This window comes from Rhipicephalus microplus, chromosome 7, assembly GCF_043290135.1.
Source record: "Rhipicephalus microplus isolate Deutch F79 chromosome 7, USDA_Rmic, whole genome shotgun sequence".
Lineage (NCBI taxonomy): Eukaryota > Metazoa > Arthropoda > Arachnida > Ixodida > Ixodidae > Rhipicephalus > Rhipicephalus microplus.
In genome coordinates this window covers 18,226,271-18,252,702 of record NC_134706.1, presented here as the reverse complement: position 1 = coordinate 18,252,702, position 26,432 = coordinate 18,226,271, and the positions used below count along the sequence as shown (strand labels likewise).

Genomic DNA, 26,432 nt, shown 5'->3' with positions numbered 1-26,432 from the left:
GCTTACAATGTGTGAACGTGTAGTACAAGATATAATTTACCAGTGACTATTAACCAGCAACTGTAAAGCATAAAATGAAAACTGGTAAAAGAGTTATCCGCAAATAAATGAACACAAGACAAAAGAGAAAAAGAAGTAAAAAAGAAAAGTTGAACGAGTTTACTTTAGTGTAATATTTGTCGTAATTTTTGTTGATTAGAAGTACTGATAATACTCCTTTCTTAAAGCTGCGAATATTTCTGTCCAACAGAATATTGTGAAATCACAGGGCTTTATTAAAAATAGCCGCCTTACTGTACTGTTCTAAAAGTTTTCTAATATTACTCGAGTTGTATTCGTATTTGCTTCAGTAATGTCACCGTTTGGTTACTGTTCGTTCGGATTAAATGTTCAGTATTCACACACACCTTACAAGTTAGAGATTTTGTGCAGCAGGCACATGTTTATTCCGATGGTTTGAGCTCAGGCGAGGAAAATATTCGGCTGACAACTAGAACTTTTATGAAAAACTTGAGCACAGATCTCGTCATCACTCTCAAAATTATTTTAGGCAGAGGCAAGGAACTAGTAGTCAGTAATATGGGTAGTACTTTCAGTAGCAGGGAAAGACGTATCACATTTAGGACGAAAAACCACATAGCACGGCTTTGTCGCCTATAAATGAATCACAGGTGTGCCGCTGTTCAAGAGGCGTCGCGTGCTCATTTCCAAGTTGCGACCTACCATATTTGGTAGTCGCAACTTAGGAGCATACTCCTCAGTTGAGGAGCAACTGAGGAGCAACTTGAGGAGCATACTCCGCATACCGCGGAGTATGCTCCTCAAGGATGAAGATGCACTTTCGAGACGTGCGGTGATTCCTAATCAAGAGAACGCTAACGCAAATCTCTTGTGGGAGGGAACTGAAGAACTCAAGTTCCCCTACGGAAAGTTCGCGATCCCCTAAACATTGGTTCCTCGAATTTTTCAACTTTACGCGATGCTCAAAAGTGCGCACAGGCGAGTAACTCCAAGGGAATGAAAACAAATTCCCTGTTCGTCTCATGTTCTTGCGTTTATACTGGCGAAAAGCCGGCACACTCGAAAAGTGACTGTCCGCCACCACAACACGAGTGATGCGAAATAAAATCCTCATCATCATATGGTGACGTCTCTGTATGACGTCATCGGGATCTCGGAGGGCGGCGAAAGTTGTGACGACAGCGTGTCGTCACGCGGTGACAGGATCACGTGATTTCATCGCTCTGTTAAAGGTGGACCGACCACGGGCGCAGTGCACAAACACGTTGTATGCAGAAAACTTCCACAGTTTGGGGAGGGGAGGAGTCATTACTGTTGATAAAAACTCATTCATTATCGTAACACACAAAAAAAGGCGAAGACGTCACTTCAAATGCTTGTCCTGTGTATACATCAACTTGAGCTGATGTTTAGAATTCGTGCTGTTTATGTGTGTACATCAACTTGACCTGGTATCTACCGCCCGTACTGGTTTATGTGTACATCGAGTAGAGTTGACGTCCGAGTGCTCATCCTGTTTATGTGCTTCCTTTTGTGTCTGCGTCATTATTTTTGGCGCATCCGAAATGAATGCCAGTGGACCGAGAGTTAACCAGCCCGCATAATCACTCTGAAGTAAATAAAATTTTAATCAATCAATCAAACATGAATTTTGCTTTCGAATCGTTGCAGGCAAATACATGAGGGACAGTGGGATTGTTTAGATAACGTGAGTGTTCAAAGATATCGGTCAGAAACAGTGAGGTCGGGTATTACACCAAAATGCGTGCACTAGAGATTTGAAACAGTGAGTAGGTATTAAAAATACAAAGCTTATAAAGTACTTCACACGTAACAGCTGATATAGTACAAATACGTGTTCCGTTATTATTTTTTCAACTTCAACGTGACGTTTAATGGTTTCATCAACCAAATTTGCAACGATGATTCCATCGCAGAAAATGACTCTGGTTTATCTTTAGAAAACCTTGAAATAGATTAGGATTTTTACATTCACCTCATACATGGATCTCAGTCACGCACGCACACACACAAAAAGACTCACACGGTTTCTTAAGTGATCGAACGTTAAAGCCATGTCATTTTTCTTCTAAGTCAATGTACTGAACATTTCGTGACCCAATCTCAAAGTCTTCTGCAATTGTCGCAGTTTTACAATGCCTCCAGGACCGCGAGTCATTGTAAGCTTACTTCACCTGTTTGTCACAGCCTCAGAGATTGGCCCCGTTTGACCGAACAATGATGTCGTGTGATCACGAAAACATGTGATGTCACAGTGACGTCACAATTCCCCACATTGTCGCAATCTACGACGTCATGATAGCATCGTGTGATGGCTGTCACAAGTAATGGAGTACAAAAGTGCGTGTGCACGAGCAACGGCCACGGGCGCTGGCTCATTCAGGTGTTCAAAGGAGTTCGATGTAGCCAGACGTTCAGGTCTTTCCATCTCATATCTTTTCAGTGACGTCAGCACGTGATGGACTTTTGTATCACTCGAGTTCACACCGCTGGCGAAAGATGCCGGTGAAGTTTTTCCTTTTAGTGAGGCGCGTAAGGTTGTCGCTTGAAAAAAAAGGCATGTATTGTCATTTAATAGAAGGTTATTCCCAAGCCCCACCATGGTGGTCTAGAAGTTAAGGTATTTGGCTGCTCACCCGCAGGTCGGGGGATCAAATCCCGGCTGTGGCGGCTGCATTTCTGATGGAGGCGGAAATGTTGTAGGCCCATGTACTCAGATTTGGGTGCACGCTAAAGAACCCCAGGTGGTCGAAATTTCCGGTGCCCTCCCCTACGGCGTCTCTCATAATCATATGGTGGTTTTGGGACGTTAAACCCCACAAATCAAATCAAGGTCATTCCCATCTCATATAGGGGTCATTTAGGAAGCAGATAAGGCACGAAGTTTGGAGAGACTTATCGATGCTGACCTACAAAAGTTACCGATGTCTGAATGCCGATTTACAAAACAGCAATGGCGATACGACAGGTTTCGCGGCGGCCACCAGCGGCGCCACAGTTGTGCGCACCATCATGCGGTCGCCGATGACGTCATCGCCGAGAAATTCGGTGAAGGCGTCCGCTGATACCATATATGGAAATGATGCGCTGCATATAAATGGACGCCTGTGTGCGGCGGCTGTTGCCGAACGTGCTGCTTTCCATCCTCTCCCTGTAAGCAAGGTAGTCGTGCCTCAACTTATCGCAAAATGAAAACACCAAAACAGCCGCGCTAAGAACTCCCATCAAGCAGTGTTGTGATTGTGAGTGAATATTTTTGTTGATGTTCTTGTTCAATAGTTATATTTTAACACGCGATCACTGCATGAGGTGCCTCAGGAAGCGAAATTAAGAAAACCAATCACGTCTGTGCATCTCATGGAGATACTTATTTTTAAATAATGGAACGAAGACGGTCGTGTTCGGTAATAGCCACGCGTTTAAATACTCTGGTATAAATATGTGTGATTGTAAACTGTCATACTAACGGCATGTCGACTAGCTTTCAATTCACTATACGGGCTATATGAGCAAGCCTTCGATCATCTTGAGTCTCTTCCATGTACCTTCTATAACAGAGTGCCCCGCCGCGGTGGTCTAGTGGCTAAGGTACTCGGCTGCTGACCCGCAGTTCGCGGGCTAGAATCCAAGCCGCAGCGTCTGCATTTCCGATGGAGGCGGAAATGTTGTAGGCCCGTGTGCTCAGATATGGGTGCAAGTTAAAGAACCCCGGGTGGTCGAAATTTCCGGAGCACTCCATAAATTTCCGGAACCCTATAGATAAATATATATATATATACATATATATATATATATATATATAAATATATATATAAATATATATATATATATATATATATATATATATATATATATATATATATATATATATATATATATATATATATATATATATATATATATATATATTGTAGAGAAGCTTCCGAACACTGAAATTGGTGGAACTCTCAAGTGCCTTCTAGTGGGTCTACCAAAAGGGATGCCGCTCGCGCTGAGAGCCCGTGCTTGGCTGGGTCAGGAAGAATGCCATCCTTGGACACGACGTACCCAAGGATGGTGAGTTGCCGTGCTGCAAAGCGGCACTTCTTCAGATTTAGTTGCAAGCCGGCATTGCTGACACGTGCAAAAACTTCTTTCAGACGTTGGAGATGCGTGGAGAAATCTGGAGCAAACACAACAACGTCATCGAGGTAACACAAGCACGTGTGCCATTTCAAGTTGCGCAGAACGGTGTCCATCATGCGCTCAAAGGTCGCAGGTGCATTACACAGACCAAACGGCATGGCGTTGAACTCGTACAAGCCGTCGGGTGTGATGAACGCAGTCTTCGGTCGAGCGTCATCAGCCATGGGTACTTGCCAGTACCCCGAGCGCAGATCGAGAGAAGAAAAAAATTCGGCTCCGTGAAGGCCGTCAATTGCGTCATCGATGCGCGGCAGTGGGTAAGCATCCTTGCGAGTGATCTTATTGAGCCGTCTGTAGTCCACACAGAACCGCACAGAACCGTCTTTCTTCGCAACAAGAACAACAGGAGACGCCCATGGACTGTCCGAGGGCCGAATGACGTCGCGTCGGAGCATATCGTCAACCTGCTCGTTAATTTCCCGACGTTCAGCAGGCGACACGCGGTAGGGACGTTGCCGTAATGGTGGATGGGCACCAGTGTCGATACGATGCGTAACAGCGGACGCACGACCGAGAGAACTTCGCCCGACATCGAAAAAAGAACGATATTCTCGCAACAGGTCCAGAAGCTGGGAACGCTGTACCGACGTGAGGTTGTCATCAATGTAAGGGCCAAATACATCAGGAGATGATGAATCAGAAGTGGAAACAGCACTGATGGTACGCAAATTGGGACAACGCGAGTCATCAGGTACGTCCAGGACTTGTGCGTTATCCACTGGTTCCACTCTGTGAGTTATATTATATATATATATATATATATATATATATATATATATATATATATATATATATATATATATATATATATATATATATATATATATATATATATATATATATATATATATATATATATATATATATATATATATATATATATATATATATATATATATATATATATATATATATATATATATATATATATATATATATATATATATATATATATATATATATATATATATATATATATATATATATATATATATATATATATATATATGCGCCTACGTGGGGCGCATAAAGCTAATATTGCTTCTCGTTTTTTTTATCTGCTGGCGTAAACCGTTCGTTACCTATGAGAACGAAAATGGGTTACAAAAGCCTTCGCAAGGCTTTCGTAACCCACTTATGATAAACATAAGTAAACCGTGGCAATTCATAGCGATGAGGACGAAGGAAGACTGGAATCAATAGGAGGCCCTGTTTTTCAACTGAAATGTTATTGACAAAAACACGCTAAACACTTGAGGGACCCTTGCCCTATCAAGAAAGTGGGAGCAAGCAAAGCGGAGCGTGTAAATGCCTGATGTAATACCTTTCTCTACTTTTTCTCGTTTTCTTTCCTATGTCTGTCATTTTTTTCCTTTCATTTCTCATCTCTTTCTTCTTTATCTCTGTGCTTCTTCACTTCTCTTTCTTTCCCTCTCAATATCTTTCTTGTATATATCTTCGTTTTATATCCGTCTTTCTTTCTCATCTCTGTCTTTCGTTATTTCTTTCTTTCTGCATTTGATGTCTCTGCCTTTATTTCTTTCTGTCTTTTCTCTCCTATCTTTTTTTTCTTTAATTCATTCTTTCTCTATTTCTTTCTTTCTCTTTTTTTCTTGTTTTCATATTTCTATCTCATCTGATTCTTTCATATCTCTGTGCATCTTTTTCTTTCTTTCTCTGACTATCTCTGTCTTTCTTGCTCTCTTTGCTTCTCCCTGTCTTTCAATTCTCTACCTTTTCAAGCTTGTCGCCGTCTTTCTACATTTCTTTCTATCTTTCCATCGTGTTGCGCAACACCCCTTTCTTACTATTGCCGTCCTCCGGGCCGGCAGTTGGACCTTCATTCAAAGTGCATATCAGCGCAACAGTACAGTTTCTACAAGCTACAAGGACGCCATTGGCGTTCACATCCAGCCTACAGTGGTGTGAGGCGACATGAAATGAAGAGTCACTTCGACAAAAGATCAGAACGTCGTACATAAACTGCTGCCCACCGGCAAGCTGACTAATGAGAGAGCATCAAGTAGTAATATATAATTGCAGAACTGCGCATACAACTGCACGTTCAACTGCGTATGCAATCGGCGCACTCACGAAGGCCGCATTTCTGTGTGCTCAGTGCCGGCGCCGGGTTTCTAACGTATACATACTACACCGCCACCGAAATATGTGAACTGTTATATAACAAGTTTTGCCTTAATGCACAGCTTCGCAAGTCATAACTGAGTTGGGCAGCGTTCACTAATTCTACAGTATAATGAAATGCTCTTTTAAGAGTATATACGCGTATCGTCGATAGATAATCGGTAAACCTAGTTGCCCTGTATGGTCTTATCTACCCTCGACTGATCGTCATAAGTCATCTATTGTGTTGCAAAAGCACGCGCAGTGAAAAATGTTTTTGGTCTGTCAATCAAAATTTTCTTTTAAAGCCAGCGATCGCGCTGTATCCAGCCATCTTTCGTCCTCGTTTTAACTTCAAGAAAATTCTGCCGATCGGTAGCCGAGGCTCCTCCGAACATCTCAGCCAAACACCATAGCGGAGCGCGCGGTATTGAATATAGAATTAAGTTTCAAACCCAGCAAGAAATTGCTCACTCTTCTCCCGACAGATTGTGTCATAAGCTCGACTTTTACTGCGTCACAAGTACATGGACACGCACATTGAAACATTTGAGCATCGTGGGGTGCGCAGTTACCACGGCCACCACCAGGTGCCGCAACGTGCCCGCGCCAGACTATATTAATATTATTATTTTTATTGTTAACACAATACTGCAGACCTTAATTGGGTCCATGCAGGAGGGCAGCACATCAATATATACATTCACAGAAACCTCCCTGCCTTTCCTTGCACCTTTATCTCTCTCTCTCTCTTCACAGAAACCATAACGAAATAAAACAAATATAGAAGACCAAAAAAAGAATAACAACAGCATCAGAACAAAACAAAAGTAATAATAGAGAACATAATGCGCACGCATAAGCATTAGATAATAGTCATACAAGATCGAAGACAGCAATAACAGTTTTTAAATACTCAAGAACAGTAACAGTAATACTAAGGAATTAAGGGTTAATATGGTGGTATAATGGCACACATTATAAAGTTACATTCATTCTGACTTTATATGGGACATGACGGCGATGATGACGGCGAAAAAATGTCGAGAACATCCATATAATTGCTATCGCAGTAAAAAAAAAAAGAGTGCTTGGGGTCATGGCGTGCGCATGAAGCACGGACGTAGCTGCGAGCCCCCTTGTCATCCTCCCTGCGTAGCTTAAACAGTGCGCTCATTACGACGAAAGGAGAGAATAGCGCTTAAAGCATTTGACAAATGCCCGTAACTTTGTTAGTACCTAATCATCGTTGGGTAGCGCACAAATTGAGATAGCTGAGGCATGCCACCATGTACGCGCTATCTCACGCGTACTCATAAATTGAGTGCACGTAAGTTAGCTGAGGCATAATGCATGTCGAAGTGTGTCGGCAATTGCATAAGTCAGTCATCAGTTTCATTGTCAGAACGAGAAATCCGCTTCATTAATCGGGTGTAATCCGGCGTGCCCATTGTTTTTTATATATATATATATCCATTTATTCAAGTAAATTCTCAGTCGTTTGACCAGCACTCGTCCTGTTTTCTTTCTTGGGCGTGTTTTATCAATTTGTGCACTACTCAACGATGAAAAAGTACCACCTTGTCAATTTTTCTCTCTCACTACTGTTCGTACTTGACGCATTCTAAAAATTCTCGCGGCAGTCGATTCGTGAGGCCATTAACCACGACAATAAGTTCATTTGACGACGGCTTTTAGAATTGTCACGTGGCTCCTACGAGCTTCTCGCATGAAAACCCGCGTATTAATTTGATAGCTTTGCATAACTTTGATTTAAATGTACTTTCAAATGACAAGTGAGTGAACAATCTTATTCACTTCCTGCAGGTTACCGGGCTGGGTTCCCACCTAGGAGCTGGTTGAGAGACCATGTGTCTAAGCAGCTTCGTTGGCCTGCTGGATCGCCCAGAGTTGATTATCTAGTCCTGGGTTGAGCAGCGCGGTCCGCGAATTCTCCCGTGGGTCCTCGTTGGAAACCGCGTCTCTCGTTTTGCCAATTAGTGCTGGACACTCCCAGAGAATATGACAAGTGTCGAAAAAATAGACCTCGGTTCTGGCGCTTGTCACCAACGAAATGCGACCGCAGCGACACAAGCTGTACATTGATTCTCCTTTAACGTTTCTACGCAAAGCATAGTTAACGCAAAGCCTGTTTTGTGGACTTATACCACTGTCGCGTTGGCGTATGGTGATTGCGATAATCGGCTGCTGATCCGAAGGTAGTGGGTTCGATTCCCCTGCCGCGGCGATCGCATTTAGATGGAAGAAAAATGATTGAATCCCGTGTACTATGCGATGTCAGTGGATGTTAAAGAAAGACATCAGATGGTCGAAATTTCCGGAGCCCTCCACCAGGGCGTCCACCATGGTCATATCCGGACGTGAAACCCCCAATATTATCATCGTCTGTCTGTCACCGGGAAGACCAGTGGAAAGGCCAAACACGCGAGTCCCTCTCGCGGCCGCAACCTGGGCGGAGCGTTTCCAGATAGACAACTTCCCAAGTCTCGCTCACGCGTCGTCGCCAAGAGTACACACGTCGCCATGTCGTATACCGATATCGCGCTGGAACGCGCGCGTCCGCGAATGAGCTACAGCGCGCGCCACGACGTCGCCTAGGTCACCCGATAACGTTATAGCGGTCAGCTCGCCGGCTGCGTCGGGTGTCGGCAAGGGTTTTTGATGATTTCCTTTTTTTGTCTTTGCGACGGCGTCACTGCTTCGCACCTGTGTTCTGGGTGCGTTCCGTCCTTCTCTCCTTTCTTCACGCCTCCTCCGGGCCGCGAGATTATTGGCGAGGCATCCGCGAAGGCTTTCAGCGTGCTCGCGCCTCCCCGACCGACATCTCCCCGCGTGCTTCGACGGTGGTGAACGTGTCCACTGTGCTGTACGCCCTGAGCTCTGCCTCGTCTGCCTGGACACGCTCGGCGATAGTCTGCATTGTCTTTCGAAGTCCTCTTCACTGCCCTTCGTCTCCCTGGAAAGACGTAGTCTTCATGGCCCTCATGGACGTCGCAGAAGAAGGCAGTCTTCTAGACTCAATCTGATAGGGCGCGATTCGAGTTTAATTCGTATACCGTCGTTAGTTGTACCCTGTGCGAAGAACGTCACCTGCTCCGCATCTACCAGGACTGCTTTCAGATTGTGTGTACAAGGTAAGAATGATCTCTTCTATAATGAGTAGAAGTACGTAAGATCAGGGGCCTCAAACACGCGCTTCGCGAACCTTCAGCTAGTGCCCCGGCTTTGCATGACTGTTTTTGTCCGATATGTTCTTTTTTTTTACTTAATAAGTGTGACCATGAACTACACAGACATGGCTGGTCACAAGCGTTATTTTCGTTATGTGTCTAAAATATAGCGTTGGAAGAAGAACTCTTTTTTTTTATAATCGGCATCCAATGTTCAGTCACTTCTGCAGGTCAACATCGATGTTTCTCGAATACCTCCAAATCCCATTCTCAAGTCACCGACATGTGTAAAAGGCTTCCCTTCGAATGGAAACGTTCGCTAGCTGACATTTTTGTTCAAGACCCCCCCCCCCCCCCAGCCTCAACCTTCATTGCTACAGATATGATTCTTGTGCTGCAGAAAAATGAGGTTATATCCCGTTGATGCGTAATGTCCACATATGTGGACCCAACTTGTTTTTGCGATTTCTTTCAACAAGCGGCCAAGAACGAGCATTTTCAGCCAACTTCCACAAACTATACTCAATAACCTCACCGACTTAAAAAAGCACTGGAAAGAAATAAGCAGTACTGTTGACTTAACCAGTATGAAATATTCTAGATTCGATTAATAAACATTTTAACCTTTCTATTGAATGTTTTCTGTTAGAGTTACTATCTTGAAGGTTAACTATACACAATCTGTTTTTAAATACTCCGCTGGTCCGATTGGCAGACGGCATCGATGAAGTATACCAACGTTTCAGAGCAAGTCATCATCATCATCATCAGCCTGACTACGTCCACTGCAGGACAAAGGCCTCTCCCATGTTCCGCCAGTTAACCCGGTCCTGTGCTTGCTGCTGCCAATTTATACCCGCAAACTTCTTAATCTCGTCTGCCCACCTAACTTTCTGTCTCCCCCTAACCCGCTTCCCTTCTCTAAGAATCCAGTTAGTTACCCTTAATGACCAGCAGTTATCCTGTCTACGCGCTACATTCCCGGCCCATGTCCATTTCCTCTTCTTTATTTCAACTATGATATCCTTAACCCCCGTTTGTCTCCTAATCCACTCTGCTCTCTTCTTGTCTCTTAAGGTTACACCTACCATTTTTCTTTCCATTGCTCACTGCGTCGTCCTCAATTTAAGCTGAACCCTCTTTGTAAGTCTCCAGGTTTCTGCTCCGTAGCTCAGTACCGGCAAGATACAGCTGTTATATACCTTCCTCTTGAGGCATAGTGGCAATCTACCTGTCATAATTTGAGAGTGCTTGCCGAATGTGCTCCACCCCATTCTTATTCTTCTAGTTACTTCAATCTCGTGGTTAGGCTCTGCGGTTATTACCTGCCCTAAGTAGACATAGTCTTTTACAACTTCAAGTGCACTATTACCTATCTCGAAGCGCTGCTCCTTTCCGAGGTTGTTGTACATTACTTTCGTTTTCTGCAGATTAATTTTAAGACCCACCTTTCTGCTCTCCTTGTCTAACTCCGTAACCATGAGTTGCCATTCGTCCCCTGAGTTACTCAGCAATGCAATGTCATCGGCGAAGAGCAAGTGCAACTTGTCTATTCAAGATTTTTCGATAATAACAATAATATTATCTGTCAGTTTGAACGTCCCGAAACCACCACATGATTATGAGAGACGCCGTGTTGGAGGGCTCTGGAAGTCGTGACCACCTGGTGTTCTTCAACGTGCACTGTACACGGGCTTCTACTATTTTGCCTCCATCTATATACGACCGCCGTGGCTGGCATCGAACCCGCGACCTCTGGGTCTGCCTCAGAGCACCGTTGCCTCTGTTTCACTAAAACAGACAAGATTTTTCACTCGAGATACTAATTCAAAACGTTAACTAGTATTTTTTTTTCTAAATTATCTAGCTTGGATAAGAGCAGAGAGAAAGCCAAAATTTCCGACAATCGTTCTCCGTGCGGCGGCGCCGGTCACCTGTTCCCGCAGATGATCTCATCGCTTACTCTTTCTGCATATTTAAATCTCCCCCCCCCCCTTCCCCCTGTTAAGGGTAGCATACCAGTGCTCCTAGACTGGTTAACATCCCCGCCTTTCCTTTGCTTATTGTTCATTCCTTTCTTCTCCTACTAAGTATACCATCGCCACCACCACTAACCCACCACGCGCCCGTGACGGTGAACTAGTAAGGTTTCGTAGGTAAAACGGCCAGCAACCGACGGTTGGTTCGAGACGAGTTTTATGCCAGCATACCAACCGTCATGGTTTGAGTTTCACGACACTGCACGTGCATTGTATCAAGCTAAAGCGAAGCTGCTGAGAGCCCGATCCACGGGTGGACAATGCCGGGGTCTCTAACTGATGAAGATGGCGATACGGACAGCCCCTATCAGGACCTTGTCAAAATGGCAGAGGGCAGCACCGAAGAATAAAATAAGACGGATTTTACCTACACTCCACGTCGTTAATAGCGCAATGCTTCGGTTTCTACGGGCAACAACACAGGCAATGTGTTCAACGACCTTGCGTACAATTACCATGTGTACAATGACCATGTGTACAATGACCATGCGTGCGATGGCCAACGACGACCATATGTACCGTGTGACGGCCAGGCAACTGTGAAGTGTGGCAGCGTGAAACGACAGCTCGCTTCAATAGAAGATCAAATTGCCTTGTATATCATAAACGGCCGACCACAGACAAACCCACGATTGAAAGCATCCATCATTCGAAAACGGTTCTGAACAAATGTGCATGTCACTGACTCACCTTCGAGGGCTTTTCGCGTACCGTACAACACCACCACCACAGAAATCTGCCCGTAATGATAATGTTTGTTTGAATAATAAAAACAACAACAATAATATTAATTTTGTTATAAAAAATAATAATATTATTATTAAATATTAATAATAATCACACACAACAGGACCTAAGGTTTTTGCAGCTTTTCCGAGCAACTATATTATAAATTGATTGATATGTGTAGTTTAACTTCCCAAAACCACCATATGGTTATGAGAGACGCCGTAGTGGAGGGCTCCGAAAATTTCGACTACCGGGGGTTTTTTAACATGCACCCAAATTTCAGCACACGGGCCTACATCATTTTCGCCTCCATCGAAAATGCAGCCGCCGCAGCCGGGATTCGATCCCGCGACGTACGGGTCAGCAGCCGATATACCTTATAGCCACTAGACCACCACGGCGGGGCGAAACCTTATTATAGAAGATTGGAACAGCGCAAAAAAGGGAAAACACCCAGGTGACACACAGACTCAGCTAGCGCTGCTGTCTGCGTGTCTCACTGGGTGTTTCCTCTTTCTGCGTCATTAAAATATTTAAGAATTATAAACAGGATCACCCAACCATGTGTTTTGACTTCTATAACAAAGGGGAAAGGAGGGCTGGAGGCTGGGCGGTTTTCTGCACCCATTCCCCTCGTCATTTCTCATGTTTCAGCTTTTCTGGTAATACTGAAATCTTTACACACCTTAACAGCGACCAACGGTTGCCAAAGCTGGCCGTTTTACACAGAACTCACCCCCCCCCCCCCAAAAAAAAAAAAAAAGTTTGTGTGTACGGTTCCAAACGTAGACTTAAGCCTGTGCTGATATGAGTTGCTTTTTAAGCTGCCGCAACAGCTTCGTGAGCAACAGAGCTGCTCTTTATTTTGAAGAGCAGTGCATCAGCTGCTATGACACACACTCTCTTACTGAAGAGCAGCGCATGAGGCGATAACACGCATACTCTTAATGTAGCAACACATTCGTAATTATTGGAGCTCGTCGTGGGAAATTCCGCTGCTTCCAACAGGTAGCAATGATTGAAACTCTTCAGTGCAACTGCCCGTTGTGTACAGGCAACGGGTGTGCCGGTATCCAGTATTCCCGGTGCTACACAGCAATTTAGAGCTAATCGGCGTTCACGTCGCGGCAGGTTCGATTTCAAATTCGACTTGCGTTGCGATAACCGATATGCGACTGCGTTGCACCACGAGAGTGCCCGTTTGTTCAGAAACACAATGGAAACAATTCTAAAAGGCGTGCACACTCAAGCGGCGCAGATACAGAGGCGGCGATTGCGCCAAAGAGCATGACTGGCGTCAGTGCAACTATGTTTCATGATAAAAATGATATTTTATTGTTTGGGTTTAACGCTCCCAAATGACGATAGGATTTTTAGAGGGGCCACAATAGAAAGCTTGGTAAACATTGACCACCTGGAGATCTTTGACGTGCAGTTAAAAGCACACGGATCTCAAGAATTTTCACCTCCGTATAATATTTATTTATTAGAATACCCTTAGGGCCCGTAGGGCATTACAGAGGGGGTGGGTACAACATTTTATAACACACAAGAAAAAAAGACAAAGAAAAGAAACAAGTGTCAGATGCGCAAATCACGAAGGAAACACATATCAACTAAAAATGTATATGTAAGAATTCAAGCACATGCAAGACAAAGATAGAAAATGGAAACTGCGTATAGTTACAAACATTGCTGAGAAATTGCAGTCTTGAATAACAAAGGGTCTGTTATTGTTACAACGGAAGAGGGAAGGTGCCGCCGCGACCGGAATTCGATACGGCGACCTGTGGTGTCAGCAGCCGAGCATGGTAACCACGAGACCTCCGTGAGGTGCTACCATGGCCGTGTTCTAATTCTGGACAGCATCGTAGAAAGTCTACGCTGACAGCTTAGAAGACAGCATCGATCCCACAATGTCCGGGTGATGGAACGCGTCTTGAAGGTGTCTACGCGACGTGACGCCGCCTCGCGGCAAGACGAGAAAGCTAAAAAAAAGACAGCTCTTATTTCTCCGACTTCTTTCGTGTTCTAATCTGCGAAAAATTGAACGTAGCTCACAATAAGAACACGGAAAAGCGTCTGCCTGTGCGCAGACTACCATATATACCAGCGAGATCCGAGCTATCCGAGGACTTCGCGGAGTCGCCATCTTGTTTGGGCAGCGAAGTAGCCTGCATCGTACTTGTCTCCCGTGCGTGTGCTTTTGAAGCTAGTAAAGGCGAACGGCACGCGCGTTCTGTATGTTAAATGCGAGCCATCCTAATGGCAGGCTGCGTCCGCATAGCTGAAGCGGACGTTCATCTAAAACTGTCTCCGACCGACGCAATGAGACGGGCACGAGTGCATGCAGCAACACCGATGGGAGAGCCAAAGCCACTAGGGCAAAACGTGTGTGGCGCCACCTAGATTTTTCTGCGCCAAGTGGCACGTCCAAACTCTCCCGTTTGCACCACTAGGGTCGGGTGTTGGTTCTAGTTCACTATATCTCCGATGCTAGCCACCGTAGCGATGCCACCGTCGCGAAGCTGTCAATTCCGCCCGCAACGCGAAAACTGGAATGAGACTTGAGATAGCCGCCGTCCACTTAGCAGTCTATTTAGCAGTCTGCGGTGAATATTGGAACACGCCCCATGTTTCGGATATGCATGACGTGCTGACGAATGACTCCCGCATTATCACATTAAACAGATCTAATTAAACAATATTTCAGAACACAAAAAAAATTGTCCGACTAACTCCCGGCAACGGTGAGCAACATGCATTTGATCGCGTCGTAATTACGTGTTCCGGCATATTTTTAAACTCTGACTGATTGATTGATTGATTTGTGGGGTTTAACGTCCCAAAACCACCATTTGATTATGAGAGACGCCGTAGTAGAGGGCTCCGGGAATTTTGACCACCTGGGGATATTTTTAAACTCTGACTAAAGTTACGTGGGACACCCTGTGTACAGTTTGGCACGCCGGCCACTGAGCATCTCAATCAATCGCAGATACGGTACGAAGAACATTACTTAAAGATCCAGAGAAGAGCCATCCCTTAGGGCGACACCGCGGGCTGCTCCCACGTGAAGACAGTTCGTCCGCTGCATTGCAGGCTCTCTGTACAGCCCAAAGTTGATGTTGATATTCTAAGCTCTTGAGTGCCGAGCTCCATTTGCTGCGTGAGATCCTTATCCGCCCGTAAAGAGGGGCAAAGCATGTGCTCTAAATCACACGTTCCTCTGAAGCGAGGGTACTGCGAGCTGAAGTCACTTGAGAATAAACAGTGCGCGTGTTTTCAGAAATATAGAAATAAGAGAGAAAAAATTTGGCACAGTGTTGCTATAAAATTTGAGACAAAGCATAAGGACGGTTTTACATCCCATAAGGAAATCGGGACGTAAAACTCCAGACATTACCGTACAGCTCACGTTTATCGTGAGTCATGGGATTCCTGTCGGGACGTCAAAGTGTCAGAAAGTGTTATTGACGAGGAAAGCAATGCCAGCAAGATAACATGCATGTTTTTTGAGGGCAACATAAGCGTCACTTTGAAGCAATGTATTGCGCTATCCTGAATCAGCATTTCGTTTCTCTCTACAACCCAACTGGAGTGTATGAGGTAATCTCCACAGACCGGGGGAATGAGGGGGTTGGGGGGTAGTGGCGAATGCTTCATGGCATTCACATAGCACGCCTATTTTGAAGCAAGTATTTCAGCACTACGAAGCAATCAATACACCTCCTATTGTGAGCGACTGTGACCATACCCAGATCCTCTCGCTGATTGCTCTATTTCGCTCGGTTCTGTACGCCGTATAGCTGATAAGTAAACTTGTTATCTCCCGCTCCGATACCGGCATAGGTGTTGAGTAGAAAGAAAGATTCAACGTCAGCAATGAATAAAATGATAATAAAGCGGGCCGATGTGGCAATACACTCGGTTTCATACGTCAGGTGAAACACAGTGGGAGCTTGGTCAGCAAAATACGTAAGTTCGCTCGTCTCGTGATTGGGTAAGGTGTATTACAGTCGCAGAGGCTCCACCCATACTGTCGTTATCTCAAAAACCTTCAATTGCAATCGTCGTCAAATCCTGCATTGCCACAATCCGCAGGATGGCACATGTCCAACGATGTAACGACTTCAACCACCCCTATCCTCAAAATCCTGCATCACCATAACCCTGAGGATGGTACAGGTACAATGATATAATGATTCAACTACCATTATCCTCAAAATCCTGCATGGCCATAACCCTGTAAATGGTACAGATCCAACGATTTAACGATTCAACCACCCTTATCCTCAAAATCCTGCATGGCCATAACCTTGAGGATGGTACAAGTCGAACGATGTAACAATTCGACTACCATTATCCTCAAAATTCTGCATGGCCATAACCCTGGCGACGGTACAGGTCCAACAATGTAACGAAATGGCGAATACATTGCGCCCTCACCCTGGGTAATAGGGGGGAGGGGAAACTCTGACCCCTCTCTAGAAGCCCTTTCGGATGCCTATGATTACACTGGTTCGAAGGTTACACTGTATCCATCAGCGTTTTGCACAATAAAATCTTCGTACCTCTACGAGAAATATGCATGTGTTTTGCATACTTTTTTTTTCAAACGGTTTCTTAGCATGCACCCAAACTGAAGAGCTGCTGCTCTGACATCAAGTTCTGGCTTTCCCATTTCCGAACAATGGTCGCCTACCTTTATCGAATCGTTTAACTCATGGTTATTCGGACACTGCCGGCCCCGCCGCGGTGGTCTAGTGGCTAAGGTACTCGGCTGCTGGCCCGCAGGTAGCGGGATCGAATCCTGGCTGCTGCGGCTGCATTTTAGATGGAGGCGAAATTGATGCATGTCCGTGTGCTCAGATTTGGGTGCACGTTAAAGAACCCCAGGTGGTCAAAAATTTCCGGAGCCCTCCACTACGGCGTCTCTCATAATCATATGGTGGTTTTGGGACGTTAAACCCCACATATCAATGAAATCAACCCGTGACAGTATTTTTTTTTGAAACGGCCAATGCTATGCGCGTAGACGTTTGTTTTCTTGCGACACAGCTGAGACATGCACCGAGAACCGAAGCGAGGCTTGCGATTGAGAGGAATATGAAAACGAGGCCCGATTACGCTATCGCGCTCCACTCTTGAAGGTGAAGAGATAAGAGAGAGAGAGATAAATAGAGAGGAAAGGCAGGGAGGTTAACCAAGCTTGGCTCGGTTGGCTACCCTACATTGAAGGTGAAGCTCCAGCGTGCTCCAAGATCTTGTGCGCTCGCGGGCGGCGAGTATTGCGCCTACGACGCCGCCACCGTTATCTGTCAGTCATAACAATCATTGCTTGAAAGAGAGAGAGAGAAAACGAGTATAAATGCATGTGGGCAAAAGGGCGAAACCCATTGCGCGACGAGAGTGCACCGAGTGCACCGCTTATCATCACGACGATATGAAGTGGCACTCAAGACGCTTCCATATACTTCCGCTACAAGAGAGTGACGCGGGAGCACTCGAAATCGTGTGACGTCATTCATGAGCACTGAGTACAAAGACAGCGCCCTCCGTACACTGTACGTGCTTCGAGTACACATGCCCTCAGACTCGCAACCTTCTCAAGCACGTGTCACTGTATGGTACCTAGAATATACTGTATATTCCAGGGACCATAGTGTCACGGCGACAATCCTACTAGCCTGCTTGGCTTGAAAGTCGTCTTGGCTAGGCTTCGTAAGCACTCAGGCTTATTTATTCGCCAAATAAAAAAACATCAACAAAGTGAAAGCAGCGTAGGTTGACTTGTCGCCTTTCGATCGGACGTGTAGTGGGCCCTTCGTTGATTTGCAAAAAAAAAAAAAAAAAAAGAATTGGGGTGAAGTCGTCACTTAGCAGCTGTACTTGGAGGTGTCATTCTAGGATGCTCTAAAACGGCCAATGTTACACATAGAATCGTTCGTATCCTTACTGCGCGGTTGAAGTATATATCCACCCCAAACTGAGGCGAGGCTAGCAATAGAGAAGGTGATGTCAACAAAGCCCGATTACGCTACCACGATGTTCTCTTAAAGGCGAAGCTACAACGTCCTCCTACTTGTTCTTTTAGTATTTTGTTTATTTACAAATACCTTACAAGCTCCAGGTAGGAGTATTATGTGAGGGGGTCTTTGTTCCGGTCTTCTATTTCAACAATTTCTCTATGATTGTCTCTTTTTTTTCTATCTCTATATGTTCTCTCTTTATTTAATTCTTTATTTCTCTTTGTACTCATTCTCTTGCCCACGAGAGTTATTGCTGCTTCACACGCCGGGAAAGTTGGCGTAGTCATGTTCTTGTTCAACTTCTCTTGTGGCTCATACGCAGTGTGGGGGATTAAGCAACAACTGAGCGGTTTTACAAAATCTCATGGAATTCGTAGCGAGAGTCAAGCAGATGATGGAAGAAGAAGAAAGCGCGAGGCAGTAGTCACGATGATGATAGTTTTTGACACGACCATTGTATTTCTTCCTCGCGAAGAAACTCAATTTCGTTTTTACTCGTTAATGGCGCTTGCCAATTTCTGTGGAGCATACACAACCGAGCTTCTTTTTTTCTTTATAACCCAATAACGAGTGATTTCGTGAACAGCTTCGCCATTCAAACGACCAGCGACGCCGTTTTCTATTTTTTTTTTATGTTTGATAAAAATTTAAAGACTGCTCGACATACCAGTCACATCAGTGCACCAACGGTAGTTGACACGTCACGCGAAAATTTTCCAAGGGGGCTTTCCTGGTTCTGCTCTATCAAGGTCCGTCTCTTATCTGCAGCTCACAGCTCATCGTGTGACGTCCTCCTTGGAGCAGTTTTATAGGCACTAAAATTCGGAATCCAAGGTAGCGACCTGGCCGGAGATGATAAGACAAAAGCCGAGCTACACGAGACGCTCGTAAGAGTACCGCCAGAGTTCATAAAGCTACAACGGCGTCACCGACGCACATGGACGTCAAACTGCGCAAGATGTTCTGCGCAAGCTGCATCAAGCTGCGCAGAAGCTGATAGCAAACATCGTATTTACGCAATGCTTGAGAAAGAAAACGTCACACTAACTATTGGCAAGAAAATGAACCGCGAAAAAAAACTTCGAAAATTTCCTTCTTGCTGTAAACAAATTAAGCAAGCTAAATAAAGTAGCTTGGCCTTGTCCTGAGGTGGCCATGACTTCCTTTGGTCATGCTCACTAAAGTAAGATTACCGTAATCTAGGATTATGCGATAGACAACTCCTATATACAGCTGCGGCTTGGCTCGGGCAACTAATCTTATTATTGACGTGACTGGTACAGCTCTTTCTGAAGGAAAAAAGTGACACCATCTCCCACTAAAAGAAACCATGTCGACTGCTGCATGCGAAGCAGCAGTCGACATCGGAGTCCTTCAAACGTCCGAGCCAGTTGTGTGCAGATTTGTTAGATGGTCCCAGGTGTGGTAGCCACCATGTCCATAATAGCTGAAACCTCCTCTTTATCCCCAGCCAGTACCTTGACCGGAGCCTTGGCCAGCTCCCCAGCCAGAGGCCTGTCGCTCAGACCTCAATAAACCTTCTCTAGACCCCTGGAACGACGTGACAATTGATGGAGGTGCTGGGTGGCCTCTAGCGGATGTTTCAGACCCCTCCTGGAAGCCGCACCACAAGCCCAGTGCGAATACACACTCCCGTTTAGCGGACCAGCCGCTAGATAAAGAGATTACCATCCGAAACTGACGTTACAGTTCACACCACTATGACGAGCACGTCCGTTCAAATCACTCCAACAAGGCTCTTACCAAGCGCGTTGGAGGGTTTGCTCACCAGACGATGATGATGATGATGCCCCTTGGATCTTTGGCACCTACCCACTCTGGGGGATCAGTCATGAGTCGGGCGGATCATACATACTGAATTTATGACTAATATTTAGTAAGAGCTAAAATAATTTTGAGATGATTTTTAATGCAAAGTTAATTTTGAATAATTGTGATTTTAAGTCTAACTATTTTGTGTAATCTCCCAGAGGCTGAAAATCTTTTGACTAGGAAGGCTGAATAAAGAATTGTTAGTAGTTGATACACCTACCAAATCTATTCGAGTCGCATATAAACTTCTCGACAGCTTTGAAAATATTCCTGTCCGAGTGCCCCAGCGCGAAGAGAGGGTACACGCACACACTTCTTTCTTTAGTGGTGCGAGCCGACCCGCTACTAGAAGCAGATGGCAATATATTCTAACGAATACTCCAGGGAACGCCACCACGTTCCCGCCCCGACTCGGGCGTCGCCTACGGTAGCGGCTGCTAGGATGTCCCACGTGGGCACCCTGGTGGCTTAAACTCCTCAGGACCATATATTAAAGTTCTTGACTGACTGAATACTCCAGGGGGTACCACAAGTAACCATTGTACTTCAGGGGCTATACAACCGACAGAAGCCGCTGAGCCCTTGTGATATACAGCTTCCGAGTGCTGATAGGAGCCCAACGGCCCGCTCAAGATCCGACACAGCTTCTGAACAAGCATGTTTATCCCTACTTATGTGCTCCTATCTTCCGGTCGCCCCTTGAATATCGCCCGGCCCTCTTGAAAGCGAACAGTCTCATTTTCATGTCCTCATCTACCCATTTCCTGCATCGAGGCGGTATCGGTATGTTGTTCGCGACCGTTTATAGCGGAATACAACGATTGCATTCACTCGCATACGGTAAACAATTCTTGAGGTTGGCTTACTGTTCCATAACTACGACTGAATGATTACTTACATTGGTCAGTCTTGGTTAAATGTTAGTTTACATGAGCTATCGACAGTACCCCCGCGCTGCTGATCAATGTTGACTATACTTCGCTATCATGTTGGTTAACGTGAGCTACCAAAGCTATAGTTTATGCTCTTGGCGAACCTCAGTTAATCTTGACAGTTTTGTAGTGTGAGATAAACGCTAGCTTGTGCCCCAGGTCATTGTTGGCTACCTATATAATAACGAAAACGTGTTGCGTCCATTAAGTCTCATTCCAATGATCCCACTGCAGCAATTCGCTAAATGTTGGTTTATGTTAATTTTCTTAGGCTCGTTACTAGGTTCGTTCATGTGACCAACCTACCTGACGCTGCTTGTATGGCGGTGAACGTAAACTGTTGATGACTCACGCTAAACAAAGCTGGCTGAATGATCACTAGCGCTGGTAAGCCATTCAAATCCCGGCTGCGGCGGCTGCATTTCCGATGGAGGCGGAAATGTTGTAGGCCCGTGTGCTCAGATTTGGGTGCACGTTAAAGAACCCCAGGTGGTCAAAATTTCCGGAGCCCTCCACTACGGCGTCTCTCATAATCATATGGTGGTTTTGGGACGTTAAACCCCACAAATCAATCAATCAAATCAATCAAAGCGCTGGTAAGCCTTATGTAGTCGCAACTGTCGGCTATCGAAGGCTAACACCATCGTGAAACGTCATCAAGACTTCGTAAGACGTCTTCGCATGACGATCGCTTGGTCAAAGGCCGATCCCGGAGCTGGCGCAACACGGTGTGAAGTGCAAACAGCTTCGAGGAGTGGCGGTGGTGGTGGAACAGTTCCATCGACTAAGGGCCCCAATGTAACTTGCTACGTGCCTGCCTCACAGCAGCACTGTCTTGCAAGAAGGCTGGCTCTCGATTGTACGGCTATAGGTGCAGTCAGTTATAACATAAAGGCCTGACCACACGCATCCGTTGCAGCGCGTCAGCGCGTGGAATTTTGACACGGCGTCGGGCCCTCTCCCTATGGAGAGAGTGAGCGCACAGCTTTGCGTAGCCACATGCCCTCTCTCTCTATAGGGGAAGGGCGCGACGCCGCGTAGAAGATACACGCGCTGAAAAGCTGCAATGCGTCTGGGTGGTCAGGCCGTAAGAATTTTATGTAATCTCCGTCCACGCACAGCCACAGCTGTCCCGTCCGGAGCAAAATTTGCATTAATGCTCTCCATCCAATTGAATTCGCTAACTTCCGTGACGTCGAGCATTCTTCCAGTATTCCAGGTGGTTGTGTTTCCAGTACACACAGGTATGTTCTTGCATGTCGCTGGCTCGCGGTCCGAAACTTAGACTTCCTAGACAATTTCACACACGATTCCGATATCACTGATCGGCGAGACGTAATACTTGAAGCTGAGACAAGGAACGTTTCCGTACAAGGACGAATGGCAGCAGCGCCGCAGAACTGGTGGTGGAGCCTGTATCTAGTGTAAGCTAGTAACCGCCTAATACTGTAACCGCCTATAACCGCACTAGCGTGTCTGAAACCAGTTTTCGCCTAAGTGAACGAGCTGCCGAACGTATTTTCTCTGTCCGTGGCGTGGCGGCAGGTTCTTTTGCATCTCATGCATGTGGGTGTGAACAAAAACCAGTAGATTTAAGTAAATTTCTAAATCATAGCATAGACTTCGAAAAGGAGATCTGGGACGCTATTCCACATCTTGTGGAGGAGTGAACAAAAACCAAAAGGTTTAGACTAACTTCCGAGTTATAGCATGTATTCGAAAAAGAAGAGGGAGGCTGACCTCGCTAGCTGGGGCCCGGAAACCCAATGCACGCTCCTAGATCAGGTCCGCCGGACGGCGAAAGCCAGCGGAGCCCTGGGCCTAACCATCATCATCATCGTCGGCCTGACTACGCCCACTGCAGGACAAAGACCTCTCTCATGTTTCGCCAGTCAACTCGGTCCTGTGCTTGCTGCTGCCACTTTATACTCGCAAACTTCCTAATTTTATCTGTGCACCTAATTTTCTGTCTCTACCTAGCACGTTTGCCTACTCTTGCAATCCAGTCTGTTACCATTACAATGGCCAACGGTTTTCTTGCTTTCGTGCTACGTACGCTGCTTGTGACGGTTTCTTTTTATAAATTTCGACTATGATGTCCTTAACAACCGCTTGTTCCCTGATACACACTGATGTCTTTTTGTTCCTTAGAGTCACGCCTTATCATTTTCATTTCCGTTGCTTGCTGCGTCATCCTCAACTGAAGTTGAAACATCTTTGTAATACTCCAGGTTTCTGCTACGTGGGTATGTAACGGCAATATGCAGCTGTTATATACCTTCCTCTTGAGGGATAGTGGCAATCTGCCATTAATTATTTGAGAATGCTTGGCGAATTTGCTCCACCCCACTCTTATTCTTCTAGTTGCTTCAATCTCGTGGTTCGGCTCCACCGTTACTATACCTGTGCTAAGTAGTACCACCGAGATATAGTTATAGAATTCATCTTTACCCAACTTCACTAAAATGAAGTTTATTTTTCTTCCACGCAGAACATTATAGAAGGCAACACCGGCCATGGTCAAGTTCCGGCTACCTTCGGCACTGGCTCGCAACTCCTGGCGCACCTTCAACGTCGGCCTGTTCCTCATCGTCATCGGCATGGTTCCACTCATTCTGAGCGTCACGTCACGAACGCGATTGGACGTGGTCTTTCTGGCTGGTCTAGGCCTAGTCAGCGTCGGCGGTACGCTGTTCCTGATCTCCTCGTGCGTGGCTGTGTGCGACCACATCCAGAACGGCCCTCGGCTCCCGCCAAGGGTCGTGGTGGTGAGCAGCGTCGAGCCGGTGTGGGCCATCGACGCACCTCCTAGCTACGATGAAGCGGTGGCCAACATACACCAGCTCACCCCTTCCAGAAGTCCCAGCGTACGCGACGCGACGACCTCGTCCCTCGCAGTTGTCGGGGAAAGTGCAACCGTTTCTGTGACTGACGGCGCTGCCACTACGAACCTTACGGCGGACACAGCGAAAGCGAAATGCGTGATTTTAACGGTGACCGAACCCAAGTCTTCTGTGTGTTGAGGATATTCGCCGCTTTCGGCGGCGGTCTTTCGAATGTGAGCGTCATATGCTTTCAAACAGCGCATGCGTCGGAGGGATAGATTCTCGTTAAACTGTAATCGACGGGCAGTTCCATCGAGCGATGCCGGAAACACCTAGTACCTGTTCGCCGCATGAATGTGACCCCCGCGCATCGTGCCAACAGTGACCTCGAGGATAGGCTAACGCTTATCCCGTAGGTTCACAGACCCTTCTTAAGAATGGCGCTTGAAGCGAGACTGTTGTAAAAAGTTCGGAAGAGCTCTTCAAGTCTTCGTGTGACAAACAAGTTCTGCAGAAGCCTGAAAGGCAGAGGAGGTGTTTTTTTTTTTAACGTGTAACTGTCATGCACATGTTTGCAGCACGAACCTACAAGCATTTCACAAGACATAGCTCAGAACAAAAGCTTTCTACGCGAAAAAAGAAATGTCGTGCGCCGGAAGCATGTTTGTCCAGGATGACTGAACGAGTTCTACTAAGGCCAAAATTACAGAGTATGCTGATGTCGAAATATAGGCCTTTTCCGGCGTTGAGCACGGCTTTGAAACACGGTTACCTGTCACGGCACGGATCGCCGACCGATGTCAAAATGTTACCTGGAAAATTTTTAGGCCTAGCTTGGACGACTCTTCCAAGCCCATCTGTGTCAGCTTCGCCTCGCGGAGTACGGTGATGCTGCATATACTTCCACGAATGGATGGTGGACAACTATCGCTTCGCTTGAAGGCGAAGCTTGGACATAAAATGTCAAGGTTGTAGTTATGTGACGGACCTGTCATGCCCTGAACGGCGCGAGGACATGATGTGTATCGAGTTGAAGAGAAACAGATCTGATAATACCAGCTTGTACGTGATACGGCGCTACAACACTTGCGCGATGCTGTCATTGCATTGAAACCTTACCGAAAATAAATAAGTGCAGAAAAATAAGTTTCTGTTTTTCACCTGTACGCAGGGGCGTAGCCATGGGGTGGCACACCAGGCCCGTGCACTCCCCCTCTCCCCCCCCCGAATTTTTTTCGCCATGGTAGAGAGAGTATTAAACGACCATTTTAAGGGGGTGCCCCCCCCCCCCGAAATAAATTTCGACCCTGCCTATACGCAGAGTTTGGAAAGCTTTGTTCGTGCCGATGTAGGCAAAAAAAAGATCGCCATTTTGCCCTTATGAGCGTAATGTGTCTCCGTGTTTTTAGTTTGCACCTTGAAACAGCAATGTACCATGTAGTCGCTGTCAATGTGAATCGCGATATGGTGGCCAAGGTTTGAGGAGCCCCATACCTACACCGTAACTCCAGTAAACGTGAAACTGGTTTAGCAAATAACAGTAGTTCAAACGCTTATTGTTTTCTAAATCGTCGCCACCATGTAGTGCTGGCACCACTCTCCCCACGGGCTGCATATGTAGCAGTAGCTTACATGTATAGTTGTAGCTCAGATTGGGCTTGACTCTACTACACGCCAAAACACTTGGAGGCTGTGATACGCGAGTGGACCAAGAGGGAGCGTAGACTAACTCAACTCAATTTGGAACAGGAATCTCAAGGGGAGACACTAGCAAGGGGTGCCCTGGTCATCCTCAACACAAGGGAGGGGAGTCAGGACCCCTCTGAACGCTCCCCGTGATTTACGCCGCTGATGAAATACATAACCACGATCCCCTTTTGCCGTAATCACGATGTAGTTAAGTTACTAAAGCCAAAGCCTTAGATGCCTAATTAAACGAAAAAATTCGCCGGCGTCAACACAAGTGATCTGAAAAAATGCAACATTTCCCACTAAATGAAACCACGAGTAGCTTAAAAGTGAGTCGACTTAAAATTTCCGTTCATCAACGGCACTTTGCCAGACGCTACCACGTCTTTGAAAATGTAGCACACCGTAGATTACCTTTAGTTTCTGTTACTTGTTCCGAACTCTTGTTGGAGCACTCCATGCGGGTTCATCGCCACGCCACGCGGAATCACGTGGGTCCACCGCACGTCTGTTGAATCTCGTACCCCGACGCCATCACGTGATCATTCAGAGAGTAAGGGCGAGAGGCCACAGTCACTTAATCAGAGCTGAACTTGCTAGCGCGTTCGCTCATCGCGCGTCTTCACAACCTCGTTCCCCGACGCCAACACGTGATTTACTGAGAGTAAGGGGGAGAGGCCACAGGCTTTCACACAGCCACTTACACAGGTCCGCACGCGCTAGCTTGTACCAGCGCGTTCTGACCAGGATACAACGCATTTGTTCATTGCGCGTCTATAGATTCTCGTTCACCGACGCCATCACGCAATTA

At 46.0% G+C, this 26,432-nt stretch overlaps 1 protein-coding gene across 1 annotated transcript; it reads left to right on the top strand.

Annotated features, from left to right (window-relative positions):
* Window positions 1-9,366: 9,366 nt before the first annotated feature.
* Window positions 9,367-24,559, top strand: LOC142767318 (uncharacterized). The gene is made up of 2 exons (XM_075868788.1): window positions 9,367-9,506; window positions 23,599-24,559. Exon 2 carries the CDS (start codon window positions 23,624-23,626, stop codon window positions 24,128-24,130), a length of 507 nt encoding a protein of 168 aa, XP_075724903.1. The 5' UTR covers window positions 9,367-9,506; window positions 23,599-23,623; the 3' UTR covers window positions 24,131-24,559.
* Window positions 24,560-26,432: the final 1,873 nt, after the last annotated feature.

Excerpts from the sequence above, each read along its gene's own strand:
- LOC142767318 (XM_075868788.1), top strand. The coding sequence starts at position 23,624 with ATGGTCAAGTTCCGGCTACCTTCGGCACTGGCTCGCAACTCCTGGCGC.